We start from the raw sequence: 25,142 nt of genomic DNA, 5'->3' as shown, positions 1-25,142 counted from the left end.
TTTCATATGTCTATAGATAGCTTTGATTTCTTCATCTGAAAACTGCTAGTTCATGTCCTTTGACTATTTGTCAATTGGGAAATGACTTGTATTCTTATTAATTTGACCCAATTCTCTCTATATATATCAAATATATAGAAAAAATTTTAGATCAAGAATAAATATATATATATATATATTTATTCTTGGTCTAAAAATTTTTCCCAGCCTTCTACTTTCTTTCTAGTATTGGCAGCATTCATTTCATTTATGTAAAACCTTTTTAATTTCATGCAATCAAAATTATCCATTTTACTTTCTGTGATCTTCTCCATCTCTTGTTTGTTAGTCATAAATCTTTCCCTTTTCCATAATTCTGACAGGTACATTTTCCCGTGTTCCCCTAATTTATTTATGATACTATCTGTTATGTCTAAATCACTTACCCATTTTGATCTTAATTTGGTATATAGTGGGAGATGTTAGTCTCTTCCTATTTTCTTCCAAATTGCTTTCCAGTTTTCCCAGCAATTTTTGTCAAATGGTGAGTTCTTATCCCAAAAGCATGAATCTTTGGGTTCATCAAACACTAGATCATTACAATTATTTACTGTTGTATAAATCTTTTCCACTGATGCACCACTTTATTTCTTAGCTAATACAAGATTGTTTTCAATAATTACCACTTTATAATATAGTTTGAAATCTTATATGGCCTTCCTTACCAGTTTTTTTTCCATTGGATTCACCTTTTGTGCTGATGTTTAGATGAATTCTGAAATGATTAGCTCTATAAAACAATTATTTGGTAGTTTTATTGGTAGGGTACTGAAATAAGTATATTAACTTAGGTGGAATTGTTATTTTCATTATATTAGTTCGGTCTATCCATGAGCAATTAATATTTTTTTCACTTGTTTAGATCCATCTTTTTTTGTGTGAAAAGTGTTTTGTAAATTATTTTCATATGGTTTCTGGGTTTGCCTTGGCAGGTAGGTACATTCAATTATTTTATACTCTCTGAAGTTATTTTCAATGAAATTTCTCTATGTTTCCCTGCTGGCTTTTGTTGATAATATATAGAAATGCTGATGATCTGTATGGGTCTATTTTATGTGCTACACCTTTAGCAACTTTGCTAAAGTTGTTCATATTTTCAACTAGTTTTTTGGCTGATTCTCCGGGATTTGCTAAGTATACTATCATATTATCTGCAAAGAGTAATAGTTTTGTTTCTTCATTACCTGTTTTTATTCCTTCGATTTATTTTTTCTTGTTTTATTGCTATAGTTAACATTTCTCATACAATGTTGAATAATGGGCAGATGATAATGGGCAATTATTTTGGTCTTACTGGAAAGGCTTCAAGTTTATTCCCATTATAGATAATGTTTGCTCTTGGTTTTAAATAAATATTAATTTATCATTTTAAGACATACTTCCTTTATTCCTATGTTTTCTAGTTTTGTTGGGTGTTTTGTGTATGTGTTGTTTTGTCTTGTTCTTAAATAGGAATGGGTGTTATATTTTGTTCAAAACTAATTCTACATCTATTGAGATAATCATAATTTCCATTGATTTTTGTCATTGATATAGTTATTTAGTCCTAATATTGAACTAGTCCTGCATTTCTGGTATGATATCACCTGTCATAATGTATAATATTTTTTGTCTATGGCTTTTTTATATATGGCTATACCTTGATGGTATTTTATTTAAAACTTTTGCAATCATATTCATTAGGGAAATTTGTCTATAATTTTCTTTCTCTGTTTTTGCTTTCCTTGGTTTAAGTATCAAAATCATATTTGTTTCAAAAAAGGAATTTTGTAGTACTCCTTTTTAGCCTATTTTTTCAAATAGTTTATGTAATATTGGGAATTCATTGTTCTTAAATATTCAGTACAATTCACTTGCAAATCCATCTGGTTCTGAGGATTTTTTCCTTAGATACTTCATTTACAATTTGTTCAATTTCTTTTTTTTAGGATAAGATTATTTAAGTATTCTATTTCCTCTTCTGTTAACTGAACAGTTTTTATTTTTGTAAATATTCATCCATTTCACTTAGGAAAGCAACCAACTTTTATCAGATATATTTTATTTGAAAGTAGTACTTGTATCAATTATGTTTTAAACTTTTATTGAGTGTTTTAAAAGCAGTAAACTTTTATCATAGGTGTTTGTGGCTTCACTTGAGACACCTAGGAAAATGAGGGCAGCAAAGTAAGAGATAAATAATATATTTGGGTTGCAGTCACTGAAAAAAACAAAGACATAACTGCATCTCCAGAAGGGACAAATCCTTTTGTGACTCAGCATATAAAAGGTCATGTTGTTTACTGATGATCCATTGAGATATAGCTCTCCTAATTTGCCAACTAGGTAATAGTTCAATGAAAAAATACTTGGGTCAATGCATACAATCATCAGTTCAAAGATGCAGAGGAGGAGGGGTTTTATAATGAGGAGCAGGGCCTCATTACTTTGATACATTACTTTGATTTTCCTATTTTTCCCTTTAATATTTTATTTTTTCCCCCAATTGCATGTAAAAGCAATTTAAACATGTTTTTCTCCAGATCCTCTTTCATCTGCAACCTGAGATAACACACCTTTATTCAAACAGAGGCAGCCCAGAATTCACAGTATAAACTGAGGTACAAATAGGTGTTTCACAGTTGTGAACAATTTAGGCATATCCTGTCCATTTTTCCTTGAAAATTCTTTACTTATTCAGAGGTACATATACCCTAATTAAGGCTGTACTTCTAAAAGACCTAGTGTTCAAGGAAGATAATCTTGATGACTTTGTTTTTATCATCAGATGTTATGTATAATATATGAAGTTTATTGATTTCAAATATTCTGGTTATATAAATAATTCCTCAAAATACTTAAGATTAGAGCCATTTCCCATTGGAAAAGTGGCCAGAGGATATGATTAAATAGTTCTCAAAAGAACTATCCACAATTAAATGAAGAAATGCTCCAAATCACTAATAAGAAGAATGCAGTTCTAAACTTTTCCAGAGTTTCATGTCATCCATAATAAGCTGTCAAAAATGACAAATGATAGATGTGAATGTTGGATTCCATAGTCCTATATTGGATGAACCATGGAAAACACAGACAGTAATACACTGCTGATAGAGCTGCGAATTAGTATAAGTATTTGGGGAAATAATTTGATATTAGGATAAAGAAATATACAAAATAACCGTATTTTTTGACCCAGGCATGTCACTGTTAAGCATATAGTCCAAGGAGGAAAAAAAACAGAAAGAAATGCTATAGGTATAGAAAAATACTCATAACAATGCTTTTTTGTGACAGCAAAGAACTGGACATAAAGCAGGTATATGTTACTTTGGGAAATAGCCAAACTCAGGGATAATGATTGTACATGAATCTAGTGAAATGTGATATTAACAATAGATATAAGGAATTCAGGGCAGAATGTGAAAACTTTTATGAATTGATGGATTGACTGAACTAAACTAAAGCAAAGTAAGTAGAACCAGGAAAACACATGCAATAGCTAATATGCTGCATGTGTAAATGGAAAGGACAAAACCCCAAACTGAATACTACATAATTAAAAGAATTAAATTTATCCTTGGAAGAGTTGAGAAAAACAACCTCACTCCTATGTGTATGGGAAATTGCATATATATAGTCACTTGGTTGCTGTGTTTGTTGGTTTTGCTTAAGTGCCCTTTTTCCCCAGCCATTTTCTTTTTTCTTCTTTATTATATAAAATGGCTCCCTGGGGAAGCAAGGGGAAGGAATATATTTTGAGATAAAAGATACTGATATCCCAAAACTGCTCTCCAAATAGTTGGAATAATACCATGTAGCAGCACAGTCACATATATAATATAGAATCTCATGAAAAATAACCATAACTTGTTCATTTGCTTCTCTCCCACTATTTAAGTTTATTTCAAAAACACCTTTGTTCCAAAATTGGCATAAACTGGTTAGAGAAATTCAGTATTCCAGAATGAGACATTGGTCCATCTATCTAGCTCATTTTATCCATATTCTTCTTTTGTATTCCTTTACTAATCTTTCTATTGCCCAGCTCTCTCATACCTGTCCCTGTCACTTTAATGCCATCATCCAGTGCATATCTGGGAGATATCACAGGCTTAAAGTAGGTGTACTGACACAGTTACTGCCCATTAGGAATCAGAGAAAAGCCAAGGAAACATGTGTTTTACTTAAGTTGCAAGAAAAGAGAGAGTGGAAAGGTCCACCATATATTTCTGTTTCCTGTTTTAATACTAGAAAATTATCCTTCCTCTGACTGGAAAATGAATGTAAAATATAGCTCCTTACTACCTTCACCTCTTTTCATAAGTGAGGAATGAAATGAAAACTTGAAGAACAACAGCAAAAAGTCACCACAGGCCATATTTATTCCAACCTAAAATCAAAATGATTTAATAAGTTTCCTACCGCCTAACCCTAACATCAATCTTAGATATGAAAATTTTCAGTTTCTTTCATCAGAGGAGATTATCCAATTTTTCTTTAGGGTTAGAAAAAGAGAAAGAAATAAATGAAATCCAGTTTTTTAAGAGGTGAATGGGCAAAGGGTAATGTTGGACTACAGACTATTGTGGAAGGATATAGGTCTTTCCGTTATTCTATTCTACAATGTTCCACTGATTAAAGAATTATCAGCTTAGGACAAATTCTTATCCTTTGCCTCTCTAAAGAAGCAACAGCAACATATTTCCTCTACCTATAAAAGCAATCAACTATTACTTTTTAGTGGCACCCAGTTAGTTTATAATTACAAAGACTCTGAATTCAATAGATTTTCTTTTAGGTAACAAGTGCTTTAATGATTCACTCTTCCCACCCCCTTTTTTTGGAAGACTTGAATTATTCCAAAATTATACAAGTGACAGTAAATTAAGTTTTTTACATATTAAACATTTTAGTCTTTGTATCTGCCAAAGCAGACAATATTGCATAAAACAAAGTGCTTTTTCATATTAGTATATGATACCAAGGACCACTACGTCTCATCTAAAAACATTCTCCTTTGGCACTTGGTGTCGACTTTTCAGTAATACTTCAAAGATTGATTCTTTTTCCTTTCACAAGCCGTGCTCGTATCATCCAAATATCCTAAAAATAATTCCAAACAGAAAGAGTTTAAGTTCTTGAATAGTTGTTCTGCTTAGTAAATAAAATAAATTTTAAATTGGTCAAGAATCAAAAAAGAAACTTAAGGTTCATCTAATTCAAATGCTCAGTTGGATTGAGACCAAGAAAAATGAAATAATATGCCTCAGGCCAATAATAAGTGTATTAAGGGGCAAGTCCTCTAATGCTAAATCCAGAAATTCTTTCACTGGATCACAACCAAGGAAGGATAAGCAGACATCATGAAAAATCATGCAGGACCAACAAGAAAAAGAAGATAGTAAAAGCAAAGGAGGAATAATAGAAAGAAGGGTAGAGGGATTGAAATGAGGATGAAGAATCGTTTTAGAAAAACAAAGGCAGGCAGAGATAGAATGAGAGGAGCTTCTGATGAGAGAAAAAAAGTTCAGAATTCTTGATTGTGGAGGGATCACAGTCATGAGTGAGTATAAGATCAATGGTACAACCATCCCTGTAAGTGAAGTGGGGATGTAGGACAGAGAAATTGAGGGGTTGCTGAATCAGAAGGCCACAGTGTTGGTTACTGAAGTCTCCAAGTTTAAAAGCAAGGGCTGGAATGGAGAAGAATCTGTGACTCAGATAATGAATTCCTTGAGAAAGGAGGAAGGCTCTTGATAACTACAATAAAGGTTGAAATGGGGTGACATAGGTAAATGGACTAAATCTTAAAGTGAGGAGACAGCTGAGCAATGGCAATAAAGAAGGGTCTAAAAATAAAAGTGAGGAGTAAAGAATTTGTCTTTTCTTCTTTCTACCCCTTATGTTGTAGACATAACAAAAGTCACATCCAATTCTTAGATTAGTGGCACAGTAAATAGATTACTGAACTTGAAATCAGGAAGACCTTTGTATAAATCCTGCCTGGAATGTCAAATTGTGATCTTGGGCAATTCATTTAAACTGCCTCAGTTTCAGTTTCTTCATCTCTGAAATGAGGCAATAATAAAAACCTACTTACATCAGAGGACTGTTACAAAGACCTAATGAGGTAATATATGAGCTTAAAGGACTATATAAAATGCTCCAGAGGGTGCCAGGAATGCAATGTCTTCTGTAATGAGCCAAGTTGCTATTAAGGCTAGAAGATGAGAGAAATATGAGCAGAAAAAATCTAGAAAGCAGAATAGATAGAAAAACAGAATCCTACAATATGTTGTATACAAGAAACATATTTGAAACATAGTAACGCACAGAGTAAAGGTAAGAGACTAGAGCATAATGTTACTATGTTTCAGATGAAGCAAGAAAAGCCCAGGTAGCAATCATGGTCTCAGACAAAGCAAAAGCAAAACCAGATCCAATTAAAAAGGGATAAGGAAGGAAACTCTATCTTGCTGAAGGGAAGTTTACTAATGACTGAATGAAGGTTCCAGAGATCATAATGAAAAGCATAAGACAGAGCTGAAAAGAGACTTGGGAGGAGTCACAAAGCAGAGAGAGATGGGAGTGAGAAAAGTAAGTTAGGTGGAACAACCTTACAGGGGGAAATTAGTTCTACATGCTGGGGGCAAGGAATAAACCTGTAATGTCATTGGTACAGCTAACTCCCAGATGAATAAACTCCCTCTATCAAAGCAAGTCACTATCTTCTTTGCAACAGTCTTAGTTACCTAGAACACTGAAAAGAGAAGGGACTTGCCTGAACTCATGTAACCAGTAGATGACAGAGGCAGAATCAGATAGAACTTCGGTCTTCTACCCACTATGCTATGCAGCCATTTCCATGAAAACAGTGTTAAAAATTACCCCAAGAAAATCACTTTACATAATGCTTCTTCTACCATCACAATTAAATTTGGTATTAGGATGTATTAACAATATGACTGTCAAAGGACAGGGTAATGATACAGAGCCTACCTATATTTAAATTAAATACCAACAGGAATTATATTTCTTTTTAAGGAGAGAAAAAATAATTCTTCACTTTTTCATTTCATACAGACCTACCTTTAATTGGACTTTGAGGCCATCAAACTTTCTGTCAGATAATGCTTGAAGTTCCTTCTCAATGTTTTCTTGACTAGTGCCCTTTACATCAGTGTAGAAGCAATCAGAACTGGCATAATGACAGGAAATTGCCTGTATACATTGGGCCAATTAATATAAAAGAAATCCAATTATCATTAACCCTAAGGGCAATAAATGAATTATACAACTGAGTATTTAACTTCTAACTTAGATTATATTTATGTCCTTCAACAAGAACTTTATGATTTAGCCTGCCCCAGAAAGGTAATTCTAAAAGCACAAGCAGTTCTAAAATATTTAAATCCTTCATTCCCCCAAAAACTCGAAAGGGTTGGCTAACTTGACACAAATTGCTTATTCTTAACATTTTCCATTGTCTGAGTGTTTTCAATCTTGAAAAGATTACTCAATCTTCTTAAAATACTTACCAGAAGAATATGTGCCTTTTGAAGGCAGGAATTGTTTTGCTTTTGTCTTTGGATTCCCAAATACCAAGCACAGTGTCTGTACAATGTTGGTGTTTGATATGTATTAGTTATATTTTTGAATTATGGCTTATTGCAGTGGGAAGAATGCTGTTTCTGTAGTCAGAGGCCCAGGGTTGAATTCCATCTCTACCATCTACCATCTGGGTAACTTTGGGAAAATCACAACTGATTGGGTCTCTGTTTCTTCATCAGCAAAATGAGAAGTTTTGGTCTTGATAGATTCTAATCTCCTTCCATTTCCAAAACTGTGATCCTATTATCCTCTTAGTCACAGAAGTTTTCTCACTGAGTTTATAATAAATTATTTATTTAAATGATAATAGGATAATATAATCAATAAATAGTATAATCAAGGTGCTCTATTGGAAAATAACATGCCATCAGATTGAAGGAATACTTAAAGCTCTGTTACAATCAACACATACTTAATCACTACTATATTGCTTCTTTCTAATAGCAATAAATGCAAATTTTGAACTGTTGCCTACACTTAGAAAATGAGTATAGGAATCTAGATCTAAGTGGTTGCAATTAAAATAGAACATTAAAAGAATTTTTTGTAGTGTGGTGAGATTTTTGGGGGGATGAACTTCCTCTTTGCTAGAAATACTTCAGAGACCTACAATGAGAGTTATTCATGCAACTTTAGTAACTGGCTGATATTAAAAATACGTTTATTTCCCCCAATGTTAAAGCTAGTAAAGTCCTGCTCTGATGTCACATTATGGCATGGAAGTAACCCTGGGATTCTTGAAGTTTATACCAGGAGATTACAAGGTAGAAAAATTTCAGATGAGCCAGGCAGAGGTTGGTTGAGGAACAGTCTAGAGCTAAGCTCAGAGAAGTTCATCATCACAAAAATGGGCTGGTAGTATATGAAGTGATAAACTAGATGATGAATTATTTTTGACCATGGAAAATCATAAAACCACCTACTAAGGGAAAGAGGAGTGTCTTTAGTTTTGTCTGCTAAAGCTGCCTAAGTCAAGGAATCAATCAGCAAGTATTTATCAAGTATAAATTAGGAACTGTCTTTTTGCCTTTTTTTTTTTTTTTGTATTCCTAGCTTAGTACAGCACCTTGCACAAAGTATGTACTTAAGGAATACCTAATGATTGACTGACCTAGGCACTGGGAATACAAATGTACTCATAAGCAGCTTATAGTCTAATAGGAGAGACAATACAAGGATATATATATGATATTCCAAAAATCCTAGTATAGTTTTAAGACCTGTACTAAGATTTTCAGATATCCTGTGTAAATGTGTGTATACATATATTATGAAATTTACAAAAAAAATTCAGGATATATTAAAGAAAATAAATTTGAATTAGGCAAATACAATTAGTTTGAGAGGGAGGACAGAAGCAGTTGAGAGAGAGATGTTCAGAAAAAGTTTCCATGTTTCTCTACATCTAGAAGGAAGAGGTATTCTATAGGCAAAGGTGAAAGAGTAGAATAGTCCACACAATGGAAAAGATGGAGATGGGATGTTGTATGTAAGGAGCAGAGAGAAGGCTACCTGAACTAGGTCACAGAGTGCAGGAGAGGTAGCAATGTTCTATAAAAATTCCAGATTATGTTGCTATATTTTGGTGATGATGTCATGTATTGTTTGTAGCAGATATCAAATATTAAGTGCAAAACAAAAATAAAATAAACTTTATTTTGAGGAAATTGATCCTTATCAATCATTGTGAGATGCATATGAATCAGTTATTTATTGATAAAAATAAGGGAATATGCTTCCTTGTTAATAAAATAAGCTAAAAATCTTCACTTATTGATATCTTGTAATTATAATCAGAGTATATATAAGCTTAGAATGCTCTTTTAAAATTTGATTTACAATCTTTTTGCAGTTGGGAGGAAAATTATTGTTTGTTACCTTCCGGAATCCTTTAGTTTTGTTACTTCCAGATCCATGAATGAGCAGAGGATGGAAAAAAACAGTGTCTCCCTTCTCCATCACCAGGTGAACCCTGGGCTGGTTTGTATCATAGTCTTGGATACCATGGAACAAAATATTAACTCCCCCCTAGAATATAAAACAAATCATATTTTAGACTTTGAAGAAGTAAAATAAATCAAACCAATGACTTGGAATGAGAAAATAATAGTCTTTTAACATTTTTATCCAAATTTCAAAGTACAGAATAACACTTTTGGTCAAAAAAGGCCTTTCTTTTGTCATGCTGTTCCAAAGAAAAATATAGGGAAAAATTCTATTAACCTTTCTTAACTCTATTTTTGCATGCTCTCAGTAGTCAGACCTACCTCCCATTTAGGATAGTCATGTGGTTTCAAGGTGCCCTTGTGCGTGCCTGGTAACACAACCAGGCAGCCATTGTTTCTGTCAATATGTTCCATAGCAGTCCAAGCACAGACAATGGAATTGGGAGGCCTGAATGAGAAGTAGTGCAGGTCCTGATGCATGGGATGGCGAGAAGTCATCTTACCTGAAATGGAACCCAACCCATTTATTAGAACCTCTAATCTCAGAACTCCTCAGCTGTCTACAACAATAGCCAATTTCTACTCCTATTATAAGGAAATATAATCATGTACTTGTGGAAACATGTATAGAAGAATTGCACATGTTTAACAAATATTGGATCACTTGTCATCTAGGGGAGGGGATGAAGGGAGAAGGGAGAAGGAAGGGAGGAAAAAAATTAGAACACAAGGTTTTATAACAGTGAATATTGAAAATTATCCATGTATATATTTTGAAAATAAAAAGTTTTAATTTTTAAAAAAGGAAATTTAATCATGGGAATAACAGTTCAGAAGGTTAAGTATTCCAAGGGACTTTCAGTGAGACTTGACTTCAAATATCAGATATTTCAGCAAGATGCTGAATAGGGAAATGTGGAAAATTTAATACACCATCAGATTTCAAGAGAACCTGATGGGGAGGCACAGAAGCTGTTATCAGTAATATCATACACTTCGATTTTATACACTAATCCCATTGAACCTGCCTTTGGATTCAGCAAAAGCTGACCTCATGCTCTTGGCTAAAGTTTATCTGCAGGCTCGGGTCTCTTCCTTCTTGGGATATCCAATGTCCTTGGATACCTCTGCAGCGAGGATTTGCCTGGTTACTTATAACTCTGAGCCACCTTTTTAGAGGGTAGGTTATTAATAGCAGTGGAATATGATCTATTCTTCCACTTCTGACCTACTCTAATGCCTCATTATAGGGTAGAGGTGCCTGGGTTCTAAAAAGTTACATCAACGGAATACAATTTCTGACAAATACTATCAGAACAAGAAAAGCTTTGAGTATGGATCTAGGGAGGTCCCATGGGCCTGTTGTCTGGGGACCAGCCTAATTAGGATTACAGAGCCTTGTCACTAGTTTAAGCCACAGGAAGATTTTTGGCTACAACAATCTTCCTATAGACTTATGAAGTTTAATAAATGTGATCTTGTCTTGGGTTGAAGGCAGCATCTATCCCAATGAAATCATGGATCAGATAAGTGAGCTCTAGCACTTCCAGCCCTAGGAATCCTAAGGAATTTAATAACAGCCATGGACAAATATCTAAGACTGTCACATTTTGATTTTTTAATGATTTAAGTCATAAAAAATTGTATTTAAAAGAACACATACATACCCTAAATTTATGTTTGTCAGACTGACTGATTCAGTGTGTGTGCGTTGGGATGCTGGTTTTACCTCAATTTTTACAATATAATCAGTGTATCTTTCCTGATCTACATTCCACAGGTCCCACACCAAACAGCCCCTAATATAAATAAAAGTTCTTTACCAGAATCTGGAGGCTTGTTTATCAGCATTGTATGCATAGCCATGATATTGGGTCCAGTGAAACACTCGACATATTTAGTAATCTAAGATAAGGGAAGAAAAAAACTCATGAGAAGTTAGAAGCATAGAGTATTGAGGTAAAGTTTCAACTTTTTGCATTAAATCCAAAAATAACAATGTTAATAACCCATATTTCTGTAGTGTTTTATGGTTCCTCACAACAGAGCAGTGAGGTAAATTCTATTATTACTTTATTATTATTCACTTTACAGAAGAAGAAACCATGTCTCATAGAATTTAAATGACAGGATCATAGATTTAGATTTGATAGGAACCTTAGAAGCCATAGAGTCCAACTTCCTAATCTGATAAATAAGGGAAAAAAAAGGAACTTAAGTGATTTTTCTTTGTTCACACAGCTATTATGTATTTAAATGAGGACTTTTGGCATTCCTGACTTCAAGCTAAATTATCTCTCCATTGTATCACAGCTGGTCACAAAGCTCATAAATATTTGAAGTGGGTTTCAAGCCTTCTCCCCAAAAGATTCCTCCCAAAGTCTTTTTGGCTATAAGATATATTTTTATGCTTCTTTGATCAACTAGAGGTGATAGAAGCAAGACTTCAAAAAAGAATTCAGAGGTGAAATAAAGTAGGCAAGAGGTTTTACTTCATTTTAAAATAAATTTTTATTCACATCTTTTGTTTTTATATCACCTATATTTCCCACTAAATTCATCTCACTACCTCATTCTAGAGACCAATCCCTTGTAATAAAGGATGAAAAAAAATTACATAAAATGAACAAAATATTATAGTAAGAAAGTCTGACATGATCCATAATATATTGTATCCATAGTCTCCCACTTCTGCAGAAAAGGGAAGAAATATCATTTAATCTCTCTCCTTTGGGGACAAACTCAGTCATTATAATTAAACAGTGAATATAGAATTGTTGTTCTTCCATATCTGTCTCTCTGTGACCTCATCTGGGGTTTTCTTGGTAGAGATAATGAAATGATTTGCCATTTTCTTCTTTAGCTTATTTTTAAAGATAAGAAATCGAAGCAAACAGAGTTAAATGATTTGCCCAGACACAGAAAGTAAGTTAGTGACAGTAAGTTAGTAAGTAAATATGAACGCAGAAAGATGAGTCTTCTTGATTCTGGATCTGACACTCTATCCACTTTGACACTTATATGTCCTGAGTATAAAATCACAAAACACAGTATTAAATAATGATGACAAAATCAGTTTCAATTGTTTTGTTGCTATGGCATAATTCAAATATCAAGTGAACAATTAATTAGAACATCATCATCATCATAATATATAACTACTTGTTGATCATGTCATTCACATTTTTGATAATCATTATGCACATTGTTTTTCCAGTTCTTCTTATCCTGCTTTTGACCAGTTGTATTTTTTACTTTTCAATCATTTTTAATAATTCAAAGTTCTTTTTGGGTTGGTTACATAAGATGGTGATTGCACAACACAAGGACCTTTCTTTAAAGCCATTTTAGTAACAAGCCAGAACAGAGTAATTACTATTGTCATTCTTTTCCTAGATTTGGTTTTGTATCATCAGGAATGTTTCCAGTTATTTTAAAACCTATCATGAAATTCTAAACGCAAATTGATTCTAGTCTGCTAACATAAGAGGAAAGGAGGGCAGGGAAGGGGGGGAAAATACAATTGACTGATTAAAAAAAAAAGAATATAGTTCTGAGCAACTAACAAAGCATCACAGTTACACAATTCTGCTGTGTGTATTAGAGCTTAGACCAATGTTGCTTTGTTCTTCACTATAGATGAAAATTTTTTAGGCTGCCATTAATTATTATTATATCATAATATATAATATGATATATATATATATCATATTATATATTATTATGACAATTAATGCATTTTCTTCACTCTACTTCTTAGAATCCCATTTCCTTAAAATACCATCTGCTGTAAGAGGCCATCCTTCAGTCTTTCCGTTGCTATGGCTATTGTCTCCTTCCATACTTATCCTACATATACTTGTAGACGTACATTTTGTGTCCCCTGATAGTTTCCTTAAGAGGAAGAACTGTTTCTTCTTATGCATGTTGTCTGAATCCTTAGCCAAACACAGTCTCTGGCATATAGTATATATCTACCAAATACTTATTGAGTGATGGGGAACTTGAAAGATTTTATAATCACTTTCCTGACAGCAGTTCTATTATGTAGGTAAAATAAATAGTATTATCCTCATTTTATAGATGGGGAAATTCAGGCTAACAAAGGCTTAGTGATTTGTCCATGTTCATTCTGGCTTCAATTAACTAATGGAAAAGAGAAAGGCTCAAAATAGAGAATGAGACATACTATTTTTTGGACATGGCCAATGAAGCAATCTGTTTTGTAAGACTATACATATTTGTCACAAGGGTTTTGTTTTTCACTTTTAGATGAGGGTAGAGGTATAAGAGAAATGCTTATCAATTATTTTAAATGTATGGCAAATATTAGGCTAATTATGCTTTCTCAGGCTAAACTAAATCCTCTTTCCCTCTTCTGGGAATAGTATTTGAAAAGTTAGATAAGTCCCTAGCTCAATAATAAAACCTAGGCTTTTAGTTCTTTAAAGTTTACAAAACACTTTTTTTCTACTCCATTCTTGTGAGTAAGTATTATTTCCTCCATTTTACAGAAAAAGAAAACAAAACTCAGGGAGGTTGAGCACAAATCTAAGAAATGTGACAGCACACCAGTATACTTCCCACAATACCACACTAGTCTTCAACTTAACATGAGTAAAAAAATCTCTATTCTCCTCTACCAAGGAACAATCTCCCAGCACCAATGAATTCTAGGGTTATAGATATAAAGGGATTCTGAGCCAAGCAAAGATAATAGATCACAAAAGTTGTAAGCAACATAACAGTCATTTAAAAAATAAAGTCTGTATTTTGTTTGCTTATTAAAAAAAAAATAAAACAAAGCAAAGTTTTTAACCTGGGGCAGAGTGCAATAGCTGAAGAGTTCTTCATCATATTGAAAATTCTGGATTTTTGTAACTATTTTCTCATTTAGAGAATGGGTTGATTTTGCAATGGTCACATCCTTCATGATATCTATTCCTGGGCATTCCACTTCCTTTCTGCAGATCCTTTCAAACTGATTCCTAGAGAAATCAAATTGAAAAAGCCATTAGCCTTTGGGACACCACCGAACTGACATCTTTTTTTTTATATAATACCCTTTTATTTTCAAAATATTTGCAAAGATAGTTTTCAACATTCACCCTCACAAAACCTTGTGTTCCAAATTTTTCTCCTTCCTTTCCCCTCTCCTCTAAATAGCAAGTAATCAAATATAGCTTAAACATATGCAATTCTTCTAAACATATGTCTACATTTATCATGCTGCACAAGAAAAATCAGATCAAAAAGGAAAAACTGAAAAGAAAACAAAAAGCAAATAAACAACAACAATAAAGGCAAAAATACTATGCTGTGGTCTACATTCAGTCCCCATAGTCCTCTCTCTCTCTGGATGTAGATGGTTTTCTCCATCACATATCTATTACAATTGGCCTGAATCATCTCAGTGTTGAAAAGAGCCACATCCGTCAGAACTGATTATCACATAATCTTGTTGTTGCCGTGTCTAGTATTTTCTTGGTTCTGCTCATTTCACTTAATATCAGTTCATGTAGGTCTTTCCAGGTCTCTCTGAAATCATTCTGCTGTTGTTTCTTATAGAGCAATAATTATAATTGACATCCTAACAGCATAACACTGCATACTGATCGCATCCACTCAAAGATGCCTCCTAAAAGATACATTTAGGAAGTTTTCAAGGAGTTTTCACAGGTCTTTTCATCTATAGCTTATCTATATCCAACCCCAAATAGAAATGGTACCAAGATTGGAAAAGAAAATGGCTTTGCTGCCCTTTGCTACCACATTCATTTAATAGAATCCAAGCTGAAATTTTATCACCAGAGCCACAATTCCCGAAGACACAGGTGGTAAAGAATCTACAGTACTGTTATTGAGAGGCATCTCCTCCCAGGAAATGATTGAATCCTGAGCTATAGCTCAAGGAAGTCTTGGAAAACGCAGACAAACTAGTGTTGGTAATCTTTATTCACTCTGTGTTATATTATTTTAAACAAAATAATAAAATGGCTATATTGTACCTGAAGCGCTGAATATCTTCATCAGACACCAGATTTTTTATGACCAGGAAACCATTGTCTTCATAAAATTGCCTCTGTTCTAGGGTTAAGACATTATTATCCAGTGTGTACCTATGAGGAAAGGGAGAAGGAGAGAAGAGGTGATGGGGAGAAGAGGTCATGAGAGAATAGGGAGAGAAGGGGAGAAAAAAACATCAATAATTCTGAAGTCGATACATTTTCATTTTGACTAAATGTGAATTGTAGGACTGCATTAAAATGCACTCCATGAATATCAAGGGATCCCCTTTTAATGAAGTGGATAGTGAGAGAAAGCATGGAGCTTATGCAGCTGTGAGCCTCCTCTCCACCATCTTAACCGGAAGTCCCAAGGGATCCCCTTTTAAAAAATAACTTAAGAAGGACAGAATAAAAATATTGCTCAGTATACTAATATAATCAAGACACAGACTAATTTCAATATCATATTCATCAATCCTGATAGATAGTTACCATACTGCTTAGTTTATGACATGTTCTCTTCCTTCTAAATTATAAGCCATTTTTTAGCAACTGAATTGAAACCTATTTGTCTAAAAGAGCTGCCATATCAATTAAAATGTGTCTCATGATTTTAGATTATATATAATAAAAATTCTAATCGGGCAAGGAACTACTTAGTTCTCCTAGCATTAACTAATTCAAATATTGTAATTTTGAACACAGTATTATTTTTTAAAATTTAACTAAAACATCACTTACTGGAATTTTGGAGGATGGAAATTGGAAGGCACAACAGCAGCTGAAGTTGGAGAAGCCGCCTAGTATACAGGTGAAGTTAAATAAAATAATTCACAAAAGCAAAACCTTTCCCATTGACAATATATGCATTTACTTTATCTTCAGAAATGGAAGGGCCTGACAGTTTCTGTGGTCTTAAACTTTTTTTGTGTCATAATCCTCTATGGTAGTTTGCCAAGTCAATGGACCTTATCTCAGAATAAGGTTTTTTAAATGCATAAAATAGGATACATCAGACTATAAAGGAAACTAATGATACAAAAGTACATACAGTTAGCAAAATATTTTTTAAACAAGTTCATGAATGCCACATTAAAAACCTTTTGATTTCTAGTCCACACTGTTTGTTTAACTGATGAAAACACTAAGACCAAAGAAATGTGAATTGAATGAGCCTGTCACACAGAGAGTTCAAAAAAGATCTTCCAGCCTTCAAGTACACCATATTTATTTCCCTACATTATAACTGTCTCTTCAGTCTAGTCGTGGGTGGAACACAGATTGTTCCTAGTCCACATTATCTAATCTACTTTTGAATAACCTGAAGAATATAATGTCCTTCCCAAAGTTCCAAATGTTTGACTTACACAAGAGAAAACATAAACACTCTCTAAATTTGGTATTCATTTAAGTGAGAGTTTAGAGCAAAAAACTGGAAGTAATTAAGCCAGGTCTGAAAAATAAAAAATAAACAAGAGAAAGATAAACACTGACTCTCAGAACAAAAGCTGGGGAGGGAGGGAATCATCAGTTAACAAGGTTCTATTTCCAGCTTTTTGCCTGAAACTAAATAACTTCTTAAGTTCTTATCTGCATTTTATAACAAATTCAATTTAATCATTTGTTATGTGCCTGCTGTGTTCGAGGCATTGTGCTGAGTACTGGAGATATCTAGAGATGTGATATGTGCATTGCTCAGCTATAAAAGTAGGTTAAAGTTAGACTGCATAGTTTTGAATACCAGGATTAGGAGTTTATACATTATTTGGCAGATAAATAGGCAGCCATCATAGGTCTTTGAGTAAGGGAAGTGAAGTGTCATGCTGGTGCATCAGGAAAATACCTGGAGAGTAATGTGAAGACTAGATTATCAAGGAGGAAGATTGGAAACACAAAGGGTACACAGAAAGTGATTCTAATACGTTAGGAAGAGATGGGCTCCTGGATTAAGAAGAATGCAGTGAGAATATAAAAGAAAATATAACATGACAGATTGTAGATGATTTTGTATGTAGTGTGAAGGAAAGAACAGAGTCAATGATAGCTAAAGAGTTACAAAATGACGTGAGCAAGAGGACAACATCATTTTCAACAGAAATAGAGAAGTTAGTTTCAAGTAGTAGATGAAGAGTTCAGTTTTGGACAAGGTGAAGGTGGTAGCAGGGCAGTCTGAAAGCAATATACAACTGGAATTCTGGGGAAGGCTTGGGATGGAAGTATAAATTTGTCCAAGGACAGTTGAGATCAACATGCTACATTGGAAAGGGCATTAACTCCAGAGTCAGAAAAGCTACTTCTGAAGATGATTGTCATTGTGATCTTAAGCAAACAATTTAATCATCTTGGGCCAAAGTTCCTCGCTGTAAAGTAGAGGCTGCAGTAACTGAGGCTCCTTTCAGTTCTGGATCTATGAATCTAGGAGTGAGAACAGAATTAAAAACAAAAATTGGGGAATGGACACCCATGTTGAAGAAGTAGAAAAAATGAGGAACTATTAAAACATAGAGAGGGAAGGAAGTAAATTAAACCAGAACATGAAAGCAAAGTTCAAGATATGAAATATAGAAGAAAGTACTGGCTAAGCAGTCAGGAGACCTGACCTCTCTATTTTTCACTTCTGCCATTAATTGTTATATATATATTTGGGCATGTTATATATATATAATTGGGCATGTCATTCTGCAAAATTGAGGCAATTGGTCTAGAGGGCTTCTAAGGGTTTCTAATCCTGAATCTGAGGGGAAAATTTTTTTTTAGCTTTTTATTTTTAAAATATACATAAGATAGTTTTCAACATTCACCCTTGTATAACCTGTGTTCCAATTTTTTCTCCCTCCTTTCCCTTTCTCCCCACTTCCCTTAAACAGCAAGTAATCCAATATATGTTAAACGTATACAATTGTTCTATACATATTTCAACAGTTCCCGTGCTGCACAAGAAAAATCATATCAAAAAGGGAAAAAATGAGAAAGAAAACAAAAAACAAGCAAACAACAACAAAAAAGGTGAAAATATTATGTTGAGATCTATATTCAGTCCCTATAGTCCTCTCTCTGAAGGGAAATGGCTCTCTTTATCATGTCAACACTTCACTGTTGAAGAGCCACAAACATCAGAGATGACCATTGAATAATCTTGTTGTTGCTGTGTATAATGCTCTCTTGATTTTACTCATTTCACTCAGCATCAGTTCAGTAAGTATCTCGAGGCCTCTCTGAAATCGTTCTCCTGATCATTTTTTACAGAACAGTAATATTCCATAACATTCATATATCATAACTTATTCAACCATTCCCCAACTGATAGGCATCCACTCAGTTTTCAGTTCCTTACCACTACCAAAAAGGGCTGCCACAAATATTTTTGCATATGTAGGTCCTTTTTCCTTTTTTATGATCTTTTTGGCATAAAGGTCCAGTAGAAACACTGCTGGATCAAAGGGTATGCACAATTTGATAACTCTTTGGGCATAATTTGAGGTAAAAAAATATTCAGGGAAGATTAAAGAAACAACTTTAGCAAGCTCATGAGAGAAGTGGGATTTTTCCTAGGTCAAAACAAAATCTTAGGCAGAATTATGAATTAGACTTGCCAAAACATGCCCTCAATACTGATATGATCTGGCAAAATAATCCCAGAACAACAGAATCTCAGCTTTGGAAGGAACCTCAGGAATCATCTGATCTTAAGATCATAGATCTAGAATAAGAAATTCCCTCAGGATCAACTATTACAAACCTCAAGATCCTGGAAGTTGTGACCCAGACATCTAGGCAAACCTTTCATTTATTTCTTCCAGTTCAGTTTTTCACTATTGATAATAAGAGAAACAACTATGAAACAATATTTCTTAAATATCACACAGAAAAAGCCGATGGGAACCTGTGAAGTACACTAAGTACTTTCTTTAAAAATTGCTAAGCAATTATCAACTTGAGATATCCCCATGGGAGGGAAACATATAAACATAAATACATTAAAAATATAAAATCTTTGAAACTATGTGACTTTAGAAAATCCATTACACAACTTTGGGCCTCAGTTCTCTAAAGGACGCAGGACTGCCAGGGATTTTTTGTCGAGCAAAAAAGTGGCAAGAAAGATCATGAAGGAAGATGACATACAAAACGGTGCAGGTCAAAAATAAGTCAGTCAGGAGAGACCGGTAGAAAGGGAAGAGGATGGCAAGAGGTCTTCCCAGCATCCTGTGTTTTGGTGGCCTAAACACATTCTTTAAAACCATTAGGACCCACAGGAAAAATAAACCCGGGCAGAAGAGGCGGAGGGTGAAAGGAAAAGCCCAAGCCGCGCATTAACCCATCCTTTGCCCTCTCCGTCAGTGAAAGAGGCTCCTGGGTTGAAGCGCAGATTTAAAGAGACGTCAGGGGAAAAGGGAAAGAAACGAGTGCTTGTCCGAGCCTCCTGTCCCCTCCTTCCACTCTGGGCCAGTGCGCGCACTAACGCAGCCCTGCCCGGGCTCCTGGCTCAGCCGCCCGGGCTTGGGGGTAGCGCCGGGCCTCGGAGCAAGCGGCGACCTTGGGAAGGATACGATCGCCGGGGTCGCGGGGCCCTGGAGGTGTCCAAGCAGGATTTTGAGGCGGGTTTTGGCAGGCCCGCCAGCTCGCCCCGGGTCCTGGACGCGCAGAGCACTGGCAGCCATCCTTGTCGCAGGAGAAAAGCAAGGAGCAGACCGGATAGAAGAACGAAAGCTCCCCACGATCTTACTTAACCCGCTCCCCAGCTCCGCCTCCCGGGGAGAGGGAGCGCAGGCGCACCAGGACTGCCGGGACCGGAGCCAGAGCCGGGGAGCAAAGGCGGCCGACGGACCTGGAAGCTGAAAGATCTGCGGGCAGCGCCGGGTCCCCGGAGAGTCAGGACGAGCGGTACCTGATCCCGGTGACCTGCGTGCACCTTTACTTGCTGGAAAGTTACGGTGCGTAAACAGAAAAGAAAGCGGCAGTGCGCCGGTCCGCGTAGGTTTTGGAGTCAGGCTATGGCTTCCAGTGCTGGCACCGTGCCGCCTGCCAGCTGTGCGTGACTGTGAGCCTCTCTGCACTTCCCCTTCCCCATCCGATGCAGCGATCCATCCTCTGTCCCCATCACCTTTAGCCCTGACTGGAGATGGCGGCTGGAGAAACTCAAGGTTTTAGGGACCGGGGCATCTCCCTTTGTCCGAAATCTATATACCATCGCTTATCTTTGCGAGGACCCAATGCATTCTCCCAAGAACCAGCAATCCAGGGACCCCCTCCTCAAAACTGCAAGCCACCATTGGAACCAGAGCTTAATACTGGTAATAGGGATTTCTCTACACAAATAGCCCCTAAGCATACAAAAAGGGGATAAACCAACGTAGGAAGCAGAGAGAAGAGAATCTTTTTGTTTACTATTTAAGCCCTGACAGGAAACGCCCGTGAAATTCATTATCTTCAGCTGGCACGTAGAGAAGCTTTAGCGATTATAACTCGTATACTAAATAAAAGACAATCCTTTGAGGCAAGCAGGGAAAATGCAGTTTTACCCATTTTACAGCTAAGCAAATTGAGGCTCAGGAAGTCACAGAGTTGTAGAATGTCAGAGTTGGGAGGGACTTTAAGAGGTTCTGTATCTAAAGAGAAATTTCCTCTAATAATAATAATGATAACATATCTATAGAGACTAAAGGTTTCCACTATGCTTTCCTCACAACAGTAATAGCTAAAAATGGCTAGTATTTTTAATTCTCACAATAACCTTGGGGAGTAGATGCTATTACTCCCATTTCACATATGAGAAAACTGAGGCAGTAACAACCAATAAAGGTTTGAGGCTGAATTTGAATTCAGTTCTTACTGACTCCCAATTTACTTCATTTCAACAAGTATTTATTAAGTGTCTACTATGTGCTCAGCACTGCAGAGGATAGATATTACATAAACCCTACTCTCAAGGAATTAATAATTCAACACAAAGACAAGTATAGAAATAATTTTGATATAAGGAAGAGTGAAGTAAAAATGCAAAAGAGAGCTCCAAACAAAGAGTTAGAAATTTGAGGAAGGATGCTAGGGTTATAGATTTAGAAGTGGAAATAGCCATAATGGTAATCTAGTACAAATTCTTCATTTTACAAATGGAGAAACCGAGATTCAAATAGGTTAAATGACTTGCCCATGGCTAGATAAGAAGTAAATAGTAGAGCCAGTATTGGAACCCAGTTAAAACTTGCACTGTATAGTGATATTAGCTAATTTTGGAGAAAATCACTGCCATCAGCAAGATCTTTAGGTGATCAGAGGAATTATAAACTATCTAGAGTTGGAAGGAAACTCTGAAGTCATTTAATCTAACTCCCTCATTTTATAGATGCAAACACTAAGTTTCTTCACACAGATAGGTAAAAAATCTTGTCCAAAGTCACTTGATAAAATATTTGCTTACAACTCAGCAAAGACACACATATTATTAAGCCTCTATAACAAACTTGCCATTTTACTTATATCATTTTTTCCACTCAAGAGGAGGCCAGTGATAAAGGAGTTCTTGTCTAATGTGGGTTAGATTTTTCTCATTCATTTACTTTTACCTAAGTATGGACTGTATGTTGGGCAAAGGAGACACAAAGACAAAAATGTAAAGATTTTCCTCAAGGATTTTACATTGTATAGGGATAGAAAAGTAATAGTGTCATTCTTTGTCCTTGGGTCTTGGAGAAGGGGTGATGTCATGAAATCCCGGTATGTTGGATTTAAGTGAGGGAGGGCTGTGCAAAGTGACCAGCCTCACTTTCCCCTCCAGGGTCATCTGGGTCCATTGGTAAGAGATAATTGAGGATGACCGGAGATAGCCAGCCCTGATGGGAAGTAATATATAATAACACTGAAGAGGAAAGATGAAATCCAGCTGTGGTGGAATGTTGTTTATGGGAGATGGCAAGCAGGCTAGTTCAATTGAAACATAGAGTCCATGAAGAGGGAATGAGGTGAAAGCGGTCTGGAAGAATAGTTTGGAGCGAGATTGTTCAAAGCTTTAAGTGTCAGAGCCATTTATTGACGTTTCTTAAATAAGGACTTAAGAGAGCTTCCAGTTCTGGCTTTGTGCTACTTGCTAGCTGTGTGTGATTCTGAGTTCTTGATGGGCTTCCCTTTTCTTACCTGCAGCTGAACCAACTCTGAAGATAAACTCATTCTCCAACTCCCATTACCTTCACTTCTGAATGGAAAGGAACAGGTATCAGCTAGAGAAATTCAAGTTTTAGATCAGATCATTATTTCATGAATATTAGTTTGACAAATGAGTGAATGATGGGAGATAGACAACTGCAAGAAGGAATGAGAGCCTGAACTAAGTATGAGTAGAGAAAATAGGGACATGGAAAGAAAAAATGAATAAATGAAAAAAGCATTTACTAAGTACCTCCTATATGTCAAATACTATGCTAAGAGTTGAGAATACTAATATAAAAAGCAAAGATGGTCCCTGCTATCCAAGAGTTTATATTATAATAGGGAGATGACACATAAAAACTGTTGAGTGGTAGCCAGGGAAGGAGCGAAATAAAAGCCTAGATTTCATATTTCAAAAAATCTTAAAGCTTCCCAAATCTCTTGGAATCAAAGAATAAAGCAGAAATAGAAAGAAGCTGCTGTTTATCTCTTGAAAGAAAACTAAAACTGAAAACTTCCAGGATCATTATAAACAAAATCTATAACGTCCAGATCAAAGAAAAAAAAATACTCAAAACATCCAGAAAGAAAGAATTCAAGGACCATGGAACTACAGTCAGGATTACACACAATTTATCAACCATCACTATAAAGAAGCACAGAGCTTCTTTAAGCAAATAGCCCAGAATAACTAACTCAGCAAAACTGACTATAATCCTTCCAGGGGGAAAATGGAACTTTAATGAAATAAAGAATTTCCAAACATTTCTGATAAAAAGATAAGAATTGTATGGAAACTTTTGAAGTTTAAATACAAAAGTGAAGAGAAAGATAAATATGAATAAACAATGACAGAGAACTAGACAATAATAAATTGCTTAACTTTTAATATGGGGAGATGATACATGTGTCCCCATTGAACCCTATCATTATCAGAAGTCATGAAGGGAGTTGGATGATACAGTAGGCCTGGGGAGTGGTCTTCTTATGTCTTAATGATTTAAGAGAAGACTAGAAAGAGGGGAAATGAGTGGATAAGGAAGGGAAAAGAAGGTCAAGAAAAATTACCTCACAAAGTCAGGGTTGTATGGAATAGAGAGAGATAAGGTGAAGAACTTACAGGAATGTATTCTTTTTCTGATTTTATTTTCATTATTTCTGTGTTTCCCCTATGACCTATATAATATGTGCAGGCTCATATTTACTTGAGCCTTGGCCAGTTAGAAACATATTTACTTAACCTGAGCTGATGACATTTATTGGTATTTGATATTTATCAATATTTAGTCTATTAGCTGAATCACTGTTTACTTGATTAAGTCTGAAGGCCTGATTTTCTTTTTCCTAGAAATCAGATGATTTCGGGGAAAATAAAAACCTTCTATTCCAGTCTCTCCAAATAGCAACAACCAATTAGATGACTTCCCCTCCCCTTCTCAATGCTCTCTTGTGATGTAATTTCTTGTATAAAAGCTATGTATTTTTACTACTTCTTTAGCTCTCCTACCTCGAGCTTTCTCTTTCATATCTCGCGTAGGGACAGCTCATCCTCTGGAGGTTTTCAATAAACAACTTTTCTGCCTTCTACTGAATGATCTCTGAGTAGTCATTTTGAGTAAGGGTCTTCCACATCCCTTACAGGTTGTACAAGTAGATTCTTTTTTTTAAGAAGAGGATAGAGGAAATAAATTACACTTGAAACTTTCTTCTAAACTGATCAAAGGAGGAAAGAATATACATATTGAGTTGGGTACATAAATACATCTCACTTAGCAGGGAAATAGAAGAGAAAGAGGAGAGGAGAAATTGGAGAGGAGAGATTAAGGGAAGAATTAGGCAAAGAATGGGGATTTGAGGAGGTACCCACAGATTGGGAAATGGCTGAATAAATTCTGGTATATAAATGTGTGGAAATACTATAATACTGTAAGAAATGATGAAGGAGATGGTTACAGAAAAACCTGGGAAGACATATATAAAGAAATGGAGAGTGGAGTAAATGGTGAACAGTAGAATAATTTATACAATGATAATAATAACACTGAAAAAACTGGGAACTTTGATCAGGGTAATGACTAACAACAATTTTATTTTACTTATAATAGCTTTTTATTTTTCCAAATACATGCAAAGATAGTTTTCAGCATTTATCTTTTCAAATCTTGTGTTACTCCCTCTCTTTTCCCTCCACTAGACAGCAAGCAATCCATGATATTTGCTGTGCAAGAAAAAATAAGATAAAAAGGGGGAAAAACATAAGGACAAAAACCCCAAGCAAACAAACAACAACAACCAAAAAAAAAGGTGATCCATACTCATTCTCCATAGAGCTCTCTCAGGATCAGAATGGTTCTTTAAATAACAAGTCTATTGGAATTGTCTTGCATCGAACAAGAGAACTGTTTGGTTC

General features: G+C 35.2%; 1 protein-coding gene across 1 annotated transcript; it reads right to left on the bottom strand.

Annotated features, from left to right (window-relative positions):
• Positions 1–4,385: 4,385 nt before the first annotated feature.
• Positions 4,386–20,714, bottom strand: PHYH (phytanoyl-CoA 2-hydroxylase). The gene is made up of 9 exons (XM_051963711.1): positions 20,137–20,714; positions 16,328–16,386; positions 15,587–15,697; positions 14,398–14,566; positions 11,402–11,483; positions 9,900–10,081; positions 9,511–9,660; positions 7,111–7,242; positions 4,386–5,124 (listed from the first exon to the last, which is right to left on the bottom strand). Exons 1-9 carry the CDS (start codon positions 20,245–20,247, stop codon positions 5,071–5,073), a joined length of 1,050 nt encoding a protein of 349 aa, XP_051819671.1. The 5' UTR covers positions 20,248–20,714; the 3' UTR covers positions 4,386–5,070.
• Positions 20,715–25,142: the final 4,428 nt, after the last annotated feature.

The sequence above is a fragment of the Antechinus flavipes genome, chromosome 5, assembly GCF_016432865.1.
Source record: "Antechinus flavipes isolate AdamAnt ecotype Samford, QLD, Australia chromosome 5, AdamAnt_v2, whole genome shotgun sequence".
Lineage (NCBI taxonomy): Eukaryota > Metazoa > Chordata > Mammalia > Dasyuromorphia > Dasyuridae > Antechinus > Antechinus flavipes.
Note: the sequence above shows the minus strand (reverse complement) of the source record. Positions and strands in the feature narration are given on the sequence as shown.

Coding starts and splice junctions, on each gene's coding strand:
- PHYH (XM_051963711.1), bottom strand. CDS start 20,247: ATGGCTGCCAGTGCTCTGCGCGTCCAGGACCCGGGGCGAGCTGGCGGG. Junction 16,387..20,136: donor GCCCCGCGACCCCGGCGATC/GTATCCTTCCCA, acceptor CCTGTATACTAG/GCGGCTTCTCCAACTTCAGC. Junction 14,567..15,586: donor GAAGATATTCAGCGCTTCAG/GTACAATATAGC, acceptor TGATTTCTCTAG/GAATCAGTTTGAAAGGATCT.